The sequence below is a fragment of the Copidosoma floridanum genome, unplaced genomic scaffold (assembly GCF_036245765.1).
Source record: "Copidosoma floridanum isolate Cflo_tuat_1 unplaced genomic scaffold, Cflo_Japanese_pri ptg000029l, whole genome shotgun sequence".
Classification (NCBI taxonomy): domain Eukaryota; kingdom Metazoa; phylum Arthropoda; class Insecta; order Hymenoptera; family Encyrtidae; genus Copidosoma; species Copidosoma floridanum.
This window is the reverse complement of record NW_028321906.1, coordinates 5559020-5569827: the sequence shown is the minus strand read 5'-3', so window position 1 is coordinate 5569827 and position 10808 is coordinate 5559020. Positions and strand designations below refer to the sequence as shown.

At 37.7% G+C, this 10808-nt stretch overlaps 2 protein-coding genes across 3 annotated transcripts; both read right to left on the bottom strand.

Annotated features, from left to right (window-relative positions):
* Positions 1–213: 213 nt before the first annotated feature.
* Positions 214–1992, bottom strand: LOC106641827 (STE20-related kinase adapter protein alpha). The gene is made up of 5 exons (XM_014356360.2): positions 1700–1992; positions 1274–1628; positions 850–1211; positions 521–763; positions 214–451 (listed from the first exon to the last, which is right to left on the bottom strand). The coding sequence occupies exons 1-5, from the start codon at positions 1743–1745 to the stop codon at positions 372–374; spliced, it is 1086 nt and encodes a 361-aa protein (XP_014211846.2). The 5' UTR covers positions 1746–1992; the 3' UTR covers positions 214–371.
* Positions 1993–3493: 1501 nt separating this feature from the next.
* On the bottom strand, positions 3494–8062 carry LOC106641787 (uncharacterized). Of its 2 annotated transcripts, XM_014356307.2 has the most exons (5): positions 5829–8062; positions 4990–5752; positions 4242–4832; positions 4042–4156; positions 3494–3963 (listed from the first exon to the last, which is right to left on the bottom strand). In XM_014356307.2, exons 1-5 carry the CDS (start codon positions 7592–7594, stop codon positions 3785–3787), a joined length of 3414 nt encoding a protein of 1137 aa, XP_014211793.2. In that variant the 5' UTR covers positions 7595–8062; the 3' UTR covers positions 3494–3784. The 2 variants fall into 2 exon arrangements, with proteins under 2 accessions (XP_014211793.2, XP_014211794.2); XM_014356308.2 differs by lacking the exon at positions 3494–3963 and having other exon boundaries at positions 4050–4169.
* Between the last annotated feature and the right edge of the window lie 2746 nt (positions 8063–10808).

Genomic DNA, 10808 nt, shown 5'->3' with positions numbered 1-10808 from the left:
TCTAAGTCAAGGTACTTTTTCAGGTCAGAGCCAGATGTCAAATCGATAGATGAGAGCCAGCGTTTGTCACACGACCTCACGTTAAATTAAATAAGAATATAATATAAACGTATCATAAGATTTGGTTGAAATAATTACGCCACACGTTGTTCTGTAAAGCATATTAATATCTCTACAAATTGTTACGATATATCTTTTTGTACAAAACAAGACTTTTGTTATCAAATTTGGTCAGTATTGCAACAGTTTACTTTAATTATTTCTTAATTATATAATAAGCACAGTTAAACAAAAACCAAAGTCATATCACAATAAAATTTCATTCACTGGGAAAAAAAATATTCCATCTGTAAGTATGTTATAATACATTTTCAAGTGTTTTCAAAGTCCCACTGACAGCTTTCCAGCTCTAAATTAACAAACTCCGTGGATAATGCTGCAGCCTGATCTTCTGTAAACATAAAACAAAATTTATCAAGCTATCATTACAAATTACCAACTTTAATTGCCTCATACTTACCGAAATTTTCTACAAAACGTTGATGTAGCGGTTTTATTGGCTTCAAAATATCAAGTAATGTAGTATCACTTTTTCTGCACTGTTTAAAAAATGAATGTGCGAGCAGTCGCGCAATACTGGGTCTGTCACTTGGGTCACACTGGAGGCAGAATTCAGCTAACTCATGAAACGATTCGGAAAACTTGCGAGTAGACATTATTTCAGCCTTTTTCAATGAATTTTCGTTGCTTGCCTCTCCTCCAGCTGCAATGTAAAATTAGTTGGAAGTTGAAACTACACAAAAAATATCCAAGATTTTTGAAAAAATGATCATAGGTTACAGTACTTACATTGTTCAATATCCATGACATCCACTGGAAATGTAGACCTATCCATAATCTGAGGAATGCAGCGTCTAACTTTTTCAGTCAACATCAAAGTGTCTGGTAACCCAGCAAAAGGTATAGTACCATTGGCCAACTCACAAATGGTGATTCCAAGACTGTAAATATCTGATTTTTCATTGTAGCCACGAAGATCCTGTTGCAATATTTCAGGACTAAGCCACTTGAGATTGTTGGTACTTGATTTAGGAAACGCATAAAGAGTTCGTTGCCACTTGCCACTTTTCATTACTTCACATGAATACCTCATACCACATATGCAAACTTGTCCATGCTCGGAAATTAGAATATGACTCGCCTTCAGGGCTCTAGAAAGATTTTCTTATTAAATACACACATTAATTAATTATAATATTGTTCTAGCAAATACCTGTGTATGATCCCTTTCTTATGGATATAATCAAGACCATGCAAAACATCCTTAATAATAAATGCAACAGCAATCTCTGGAAAACCTTCTTGAAAGTGTTCCCTGATTAAATCACTGCACGAGCCATAGCTCATGAGAGGGGATGTAACGTAAACATCATGACCAGATACAAAAGCACTGAGGTAAGGAAGCACATTTGGATGTTGCAATTGTCTAGTAGTTACTATCTCTTGCTCAACAAGATTGAAGTCTTCGGGCTCTTTGTCATCAATAAAGTACTTTTTTATTACAACAAATGTATTGGTTGTCTTATGCAAAACCAAATTTACATTGCCGGATCCACTATTAGGTACACCTAAAATTCAAAAACCAATTTAAAATATACGATTTGGTGATATTGTACACCTCACCCTAGGCTAGTTTTACCTATTGCCATGCCACTGCTGTAATTGTTTAAATTAATATCATACATTTTGACAATCACATCTAGCTTTTAACTAAATAATCAGAATAACGGTTGTAATAATTCAGAACTAATACTTCGCCATGCATTTTGCTAAAATACTCCTAGTAACTTTTTCCTCAACTAGCAATATTCAGCCATTATACATTGTACTGATTTCACAGCTTTAAAACTTTTTTTGTTCTTCCTTAAATTATTTTTTAATTGGAAACCGTTTAAATAATCACGTCAATCACTCACAAAGCGATTTTTTATTTATTTTTTTTTCGTCAATGTGCGTAAAAGCCATTTGATCAGAATCAACGCCATCTAGCGTTGCTGGTTGTGATCAATAGCTTTTAAAAATGCTTTTACGCGCATTGATTTAAAAAAAAGTGAAAAACCGCGTTGTGAGATTGTTTAAACGTTTTCCAATAAAAAAATAATTTAATAAAGAACAAAAAAGTTTAAAAGCTGTAAAATCAGTACAATATAATTATTGTGTCTGAATATTATTGGCTAGTTAAGGGGAAAGTTGCTCGGAGTATCATTTAGTTAAAAGCTTGACATGATTGTCAAAATGTGTGACATTGATTTGAATGATTGCAACAGTGACCAGGCCGATTTAATGATACTAGATATCGGAATAATTTCACTTGCTCTTGTTCTAGACCAACGACCTTTTTTTTTCAGCCAAAACGAGAGCCAAAATAAAAAAAACGCGCTAGTCTCGAACCTCGGCTTCGCACGAGATTTAAAGGTGTCAAAATGCGCGTGTGATCTGACAGGGTTGTTTTTTTCTTTTTTTTTTTCCCGTAGGTATGTACTACCTAATTATCAAAAAAAAACAAAAAATAGTGGAAAAGTAGGTCATGGATTCAACTGTTATCTATGATAAAAGTGACTGTCCTGCCTTAGATTCAGTAAAAAAAAAAAAAATTTTTTTTTTGTATAAATATGTACCCTCTTGTTACTTACCATTTATTATTTCTACACTATAGGATGCACCTCGTTCTAGGAGAGAAAGACAAGAAAACAAAAAGTGCAGGTAGAAGCCGCAAGCTAAATAGAGAAGATGAGGGAGTTGATCAGGATGCTGACAGAGCTGTAGGGCTACGAGCATAAGCTTACAGGAACAAGATTTTAAAAGGTAGGTGATAGAATAAACTAAATATAGAGAAACGAGTCAGGAATCAGGATCAGGTCATCCTGAAGTGCCCAAAGAGGAGTATTTGTAAAGAATGACATGACAAGGTACAGGAGAGCAATTTAGAAAAGGGCAGTTCATTAGGCTAGAGAACTGCGTGAAAAAAGATATTGTACAAAATGTAAATATATAAGATCCTATGTAATTATGAATGCATGTAAAACGAAAATAAAAAGAGAAACAATTTTTTTAGAGACCATTAAGTATTATTATTAGAGTGTACAACGGTTCAAATATTTAACTGTAATGCGCAGTTTTAAAAGTAAAAAGTTTGAATTTCTCATTCGAAACTTACGCATAATTTAGTGAATAATTATATCAATTGTAGTGACAGAACCTCTGTAAAACCCTACAATGGGTAAACAGTACATAAACTAACTACCTTATAAAGGATCCAATACTTTAACAGTCTTATTTGCTCTTAAACTGATTTTGTGTATATAATTTTTAAAGAATGTAATCACAACTCTCTACTTTGTCATGTAACATCAACATTTTGTAAAGTACAATTTCATCGTCTACATAATTCGTTATAATTGAATTATTTTAATAACAACATATACGTAATATCACACACAGCGTAAATAAAGCGCTCAAAGTTAAAGTTACATCTAATTGTATAAGTTAAAAGGTTTGTGCTTCAGAGGAAGCATGAAAAAAGCTAAAAAAAATTAGTAAATTTGTACAAGAGACTACTTTACAACTAAAACAAAAAAAAACAATATGTGCACACCACAGAAACAATTGCACATTCTTTATGACACAAGAAAAATATAAAATTGAAGCGTTATAAAAGTTGTGGTGCTTTTAGAATAATTATTCTAAATATATTTAAAGCTTTGTCTATAATTCCTCGCTCGAATTACAAATTTAGCGTCGATAGTAACTGATGACCGGTTTTTATCATCAAAGACTTGACGTGTTCCGCGTGCACTATCTGATCACAAATTTCGGTATAACGTTGAAAGGCTTTATCATTTTCAGGAAATAAAGAGTATAAAGACTTTAAAGGCAAAATTTCGGCTGCATATTTCAAAGTTTCTGAAAGGTAATTTTGTTTATTTATTTTACGATTTAAAATAGAAAAAGATTAATAATTAAAATAATATAAGTACATACCGATCATTGTCTGCTCAAAAAAGAGACGAGCTTCTTGGCTAGAGTTATTTTTCGCAATTTTTTCTTGCAACAAATCAGCTAGTACCTTCCATTCTATTTCATTGGTGTACATTTCCTGTAAGAAACATCTAAATGAACAAACTATCATGTACTTAAATAGATTATTTTTTTACTTAATTGTTGAATAAAGCCTTTCATACCTTGGCATACGGTAAAACAGCCTGAGGGCATTTGTCAACGAGCATTTGGGTAACGAGCTTCGTATCCCTGATACATAAAGTGCGCAAAGCCAAGCTACCTTCGACCATTTCGACTTCAAGAAATTTCTCGACCTCGTGTAAACACTCGACTGGCAAAAAAATGTTTGCTAGCAAAGCTTGAAGCTTTAAATACTCGAGTCTCACGCTTCTATCGTTTTCCTCATTGTTAGCTCTCGAAAATTCATCGAAATCTTCGGCACAGAGAATCTTGTGGTAATCCTTAGCGCAGGGCGGCATCTTGTCCAAGTAGTTTGGCCGCTGACTCTCGAACAGGTAAGAATCGCCGTCTTTCCATTCTTTGGCTTTCAAAGGCTCGTTCGACTTGTATATTTTCGACTGCATCAATTTGCCCAAGTAAGATCGCACGAGAATCTTGAGAGCTTCAATTACCGCATAATCGTGACTGATTTCGTCTTTATCTTGCAGCTTAGCGAAGTAGCTGTGTAGGTACGTCTCCAAAAATTGCTGCAACGCCGCGGCTGCATCATGACCATCGCGACCGACTCGCGATGGCAAATATTCTAAGAAAACCTGTGAAATTGATCATTACATTTTTTTTTCATTCATTTATTCATTCGCGTCTTTATATCGTAGAATTATGAAAAAAAAAAAAAAAAAAAATCACTTGGGAAAAAGAATAAAAAAAAGTTAGTCCCTAATTATTAAAATAAGTAGAGCAAAGGCTTGCCTGCATGACTTGATATAGCTTGAGAACGTCGTCCTCGATCAACTGGGTAAGAATTTGCGCTAAAACCCAGCTTTTGCGACAAATCATGGTTGCCGAGAAATACGAGAACGACAAATTGTCCTGATCATCGTAGTCAAAGGCACCTTCGTCGAAGAGCAGATGAGGATAGCCGAGCACGGTGCGCAAGAGGAACTTGTCCGACACTTGGTCGAGCGAGGTTTTAGCGAGGGTGTGCTTCTCAGCTTGAAGGTAAAGTAGAGCGAGGGCCAGACGTGAACAGTCGTCCTCGTTTTGCGAGGCCAGGAGTTTTATCAATTTATCGGTCGCATATTCCCTGAAAACGACGCTTCCCAGGATTATTTTCAGCAAATCTTCTCGGCTCTCGGTGCTGATGATGTCCACGATGTTCTGGCATTGAAACAGAGCGTCGGCGTCCGGGCCACTTTTGATGTTCATCAGAACGTCAGTGAGATAGATGACGAGCCCCGGTGCGTTGTGCGTCGATTTCCTAGTGAGCACCTCACTAGGCTTCAGTCCTGACATTTTGTAGTAAGGAATGCAGAGGTGGCGCTCTAATTCAACGTCGGACTTGACAAAGTGATCGCCCAGAAGGGCGCACGATTGGTTGTAGAGATACTCGATCTTTGAGTGGCTCTGCGTTTCTTTGGTTTCGTTGCTCTGCACGTCAGCCAAGTCCTTGGCTAAGCGTAACATCGCGTGAGCTTCCTCCAATAGATGACGATACGTCGATGGACTGGTTGTTCTGAAAAATAAGGTGTAATCATTAAAACATTGAAAAGTAATTTACACAATAATTTGCATTTGTTCCTGATGGTTACCTGTGATTTTTCGCGGCATTTATAATATCGTAGTAAATGTTTTCCGGCCTAGGTAATCTCAATGAATAAATTGTCCAGGAGTTTTCGGCTCTTGACAAGAGTACAAGGTGCTCATTTGAACTGATCAAGTGCTGCACTCCGACAAATGATCTCAAACCAATCAGGCAGACGGGTTCAGAAACATCAGGATAAATGGTTTTTAAGTTCAGTTGTTGCGAGGTAGTCTTGGCAATGTGATGAGGTAAGCGTAAGGTATAAGATTCCAATCCAGCCTCTGTAAAAGCGTGTAGACAAGTGTATTCTAGAGCAACGTGAGTAACTGGAGCTGTGAAAGGATAAGTGGTCAAACACGTTGGATTGCTGTCGTCGTTGTCCTCAAGGTTAAAGTGATAGATGTATCCCTCCTGGGTTGTGCATATCAAGCATGTCACACCATCAAAGTACTTGTACTTTTCAGACCTGAGCATTGATTTTTTCACTCCCTGGCTGTTGTTGTTGGTTTTCATGTACAATGGCTTTAAAACGAAGCTCGTGAAATGCTCGGAATTCTTATCATTTTGAGATAATCCATTCAATCCCACAATTTTAAGCCTAAGAATGCTCTTGATTATATAATTCTCGGACCACCCGCTGTTTGGGGATGTTGTTTTTATAAAGATTTCCGTGTCGGCTGAATTCAGAATAAAGGGATTGAGAGTGTGACCTGGGCCTGCCCTTTCCAAAGAGATTGAAGGTAAATGCACAGAAAACGGCTGACTGCTTTCGTCAACGACACCTTCGTCAGTCAAGTGCTGCATTTCGGCTTTTTCATTATTAACTAATCCATCCCAATCTATGCAATTATTCTTTTTACCTTTTCTTAGTGTAAAATTGAAAAAACTACGTAAATTCGAATTTTTATCAACACTGTTCTTTTGATTTTGATTAGAAGTATTTTTTTGCTTGACCAAATTCGTCTCGTTGCTGATTTTCACGGGCAACGAGTTGTCAACAGTCTCTATGCTACAAAAATCCGAAGATATTGTCGTTTTGTCATTGGGAGAAGAGGTGGTAGAAGTCAAAGAGCTCAGATGATCGATGTCATCGTACAATGGATTGGTCAAACGGAACACGATGAACCTAGAGGCATCCATAGCAGCAACAAAGTCCTCGACAACGTCCAAGCGCAGAGGTGCAAAATGTAATCCAACGGACCAAGGCCTTGCCTCGAAATCTATGAACTTCATCTTGGACAGGTTTTGCGTTTCAACTTTGAACTCGTGCAAGATGAGAGTGTTGCCAGCCGCGACCAGCAAATTGCCAGTCGTCTGACAACAAGCTATTACCGTGGGCTTAGAGTTGAGGGGTAGTTCGATCATCTCCAAACTGTTCTGCGGCCTATTTAAACTTGGAGTAACCCTCCCAGCGATTCTCGCTCTCATGGGCTGCCTCTCTTGGCTAATCCAGTTGACATAGACCCTGACGGAACTAGTGCTCGCATTGTCCCTGCCTAGCTTAGTCTCGAGGGTAGCCACGTAATTGCCCTTGGGACAGTGGAGAATCTGCGTGACCAGATCGACAGTGGGAAAAGCAGTGACAAAGGGCAGCTCGGGCGACACAAGATCCCTCACCTCGACGCAGTGGCTCGGCAAGCCGAGCAGCAAGTACTCTTCGGGCGGCTTGTTGGAGTGTTCAGCCGGACAACTGGCCACGCAGCTGGCCGTCGGCTCCTCTGTCTGAGCAACATTCTGCTCGAGGAAGTTGTGCACTGGGATGACGCGCACCATCTTTGTTTTTCCTTAACTTTGGTCTCTGGCCTGGTGGTGGATTCTTACATACCTGCTAGACTAGCACACCGTAGCTGCAATTAGATGATAGGCGTGAACGAAGGGCCGGGTGCTCCATCGGGAGCTTGTGCAGTGGCAACTCGTGGAGACGCTGTCTGGAGATAATTTTGCGCGATGAGTATCATTGTACTCACCAGGTAATATAAATGACACCCCAAGGACACACCCGCACTTGGCACACTTTCTTTGAAAGTACTTGTACAACTTTGCGTCAACTTTGATTTTTCAGTGGAAAAAAACGACAGCGAGGAGAAGGTTTGCTTGCATGTTAAACTTATTGGTTCTAAACTCGCAAGAGAGCACAACAGCTCTATGCTGTCCTGCGTATATGTTTATGCAAAAAGGAGCTGCATTTAATTGTGCTCTGTAAGCTTTGTTGGCAACGCCTTCAGACTTTGTTGTGGTCGCGCAGTAGCCAATCATGCACACTCTATATCCATTTGACGATTTGACACTTGCATGCATGCATTATATATAGATATAATATGTACAGATTAATCATCTCATCGTCTGCTACAGTACTAAACTACAGACAAAGGTAAAATAGTAGCTGATTGGTTGCCACACTTGCCACAATTCATATTTTACACATTGCACACATTGACACACAGATATTCGCCATTCATGGCAAAGCATTATTGTTCCTGTCTTAAATGGCGGCAGGTTGTCTGCTCTCGATTCGTTCAAAAACGTTCAAAAAATACTATAATGAAAATCAAATAGATTTTGTGGGCCGAAATATTAGTTTTGGAAATTTAGGATACCCCATACTTATATACGCAATGTATATACTTATAAGTCATATAATCAGAACTAGAAAAAAACAATGAAACATTAATTTTCAGCCACATTTCAGCATTATAATTATAGGGACTTGGACTTCCCCTCTGTACAATATTGCGCCGCGTACAAACACATGTAATGCGGCAATCGGGGGGGTGAGGAGATAGCGTGCACGAAAGTCCTGGCACACGTACCTGGGGTAATCAACAATTATACACCCTTCAACACACTATACTCCCCCTATTATACTGCGTACTATTATTATTAGGTATCGACCCACTTTCCCTCCCCCCCAGTACTTATACTTTTATATTATACGTGTATCTATACTTATATATAATGTGGGTGTGCACGGGCAAGGAATAAGTAAAAAATAACGTGTGACCAGTGACCACCACCGTCATTGTTATATATATATACCGATCGATACCGCGCACCGTCGCATACATATTGTATACTCGCCGTGAAAAAGAATATGTTTATGAAACGCGAGACAATGCATAAAATATAAAACATAGACGACTCTCTCGGGTTACGTATGTTTTATACGTTGTGCAAGTGCAGAGTTGATAAGAAAAATTCGGTGTACTTATTGTTGTTGTTACAGGTTATCATATACATATAATGACTACTACATGGGCACACGTATAACGTTGACATGTTTTTCAGTTCCACCTGATACCTACTGACGTTCACCGGTAAATCGGTATCGGTATCGATTTACCACTAGGGGCAGCACTACTCAACTAGCATACATATATTTTTTTTGCGTGCCCCGTGCATGTTTTATATTATTCGACTAATCAGATTACCCCCTTGGCGATCGAACCGATGATGCATGCATGATGGGTATACTCTCGGCAAGTTACACCCTAATTATTGACAATATTTTCCGTCGAAAACAATTTTGTGCCTGACAAACATGCAAATTATTTATATTAATGTTTTCCATATTTAAATCCCATCGGTTTTATTTTGTATACGTACAGCATATACATATAAACCATCATGCATGTTATCTTATTTGGAGCTTCATTCCTTCGGTATAAAATGTAATAATGTGTAATCAATGAGTATACCATATATTCTTACGTATTGAGTATGAGTAATTTTAAACCAATATAAAAAGATCCTGGAAACAAAAAGAAGGGCAATAATGATAAAAATCGTTAGATAAGGTTGCAGGAAAAAAAAAAAAAAGAAAAAAAAGGTTAAACCACTTTTGTTTGACTCATTGAATACCAAGTTACCTGCAGGCGCTTGCGTATAATGTAGGTATACATATATACATATTTCATTGTATGTAAGTACACGTGTGTTACAGTACACGCACACTTGCCGTGCATGAATATCGTCCACAACGCGATAAGTGATAACGACAACGAAAGGCCACTCCTTTCGAAACTCAGATGTGTATGTGCGTGTGTGATGCCAATCGCCTCGTCGCGTCGTCATTGTCGAGAAATGAAACTTTAGTTGTAATGTATGGATGTAAATGGACCAATTTTTTTTTTTTTTTTTTTTTTTTTTCAATATTTACCAAGTACTCTTTTACATTTTTTTTTTTTTTTCCGCCTCTGAAATTTGGCCGTTAATGGATCCTTCTTTTTCTGGCTTTTTAAATGTAAGTACATCCATCAGGTGAAAGGTGAAAAGGGGAATCGCCCAAGTGTGTGTATAACAAACGCGGTTAATCTGAACAATTAGCTCTCAAGATTCCATCAAGATACAATGTACGCCACTTGACGTCTTTGACCCAGTGAAGCTACAACCACTGGAATCGCAAATTATACGGCACCTTTTTTTTTTTTTTATGTATGTATAATATCAAGTCATCGACCCTATTGTAAAAAATAAAAAAAACATTCTTTACTACCCCGGGTTTTACGCAAAAACAGCGTAGAAAAAAAAAAAGAAATAGAAACTTTTGTAAATATTTCAAAAGCGGAGGTTCACAGTATGTCCGGAGCTCGCGTTTGCCCGTGAGATCGATGGGAGCTGTCCAACCCGACCCTTATATCCGAGCAGCTGAAAAATTACGTTTACGTGCAAATGTAAAAATAATATATACCTATTGCCAAGCGAGGAAGAACAAACAAGTTTCGATAATAACGAAAAAAATAAAACAAAATAAAATAATGAAAAGATTCGTGTTCAAGTGAGATTGGAAGCGATGGAAAATATGCGCATTTAACAAGCCGAGGAATCTCTGTCCATCACGACAATAGTCATGACAACAGTGTATTTAATACTTAATCGAATAAAATGGTTTCACCGACAATCTTATTAAATCTCGTATAGAAGATATACATAGATGGTAAAGAGATATTGCAATAGGCGTTTGACGGTTTATATACATAATAGATATACT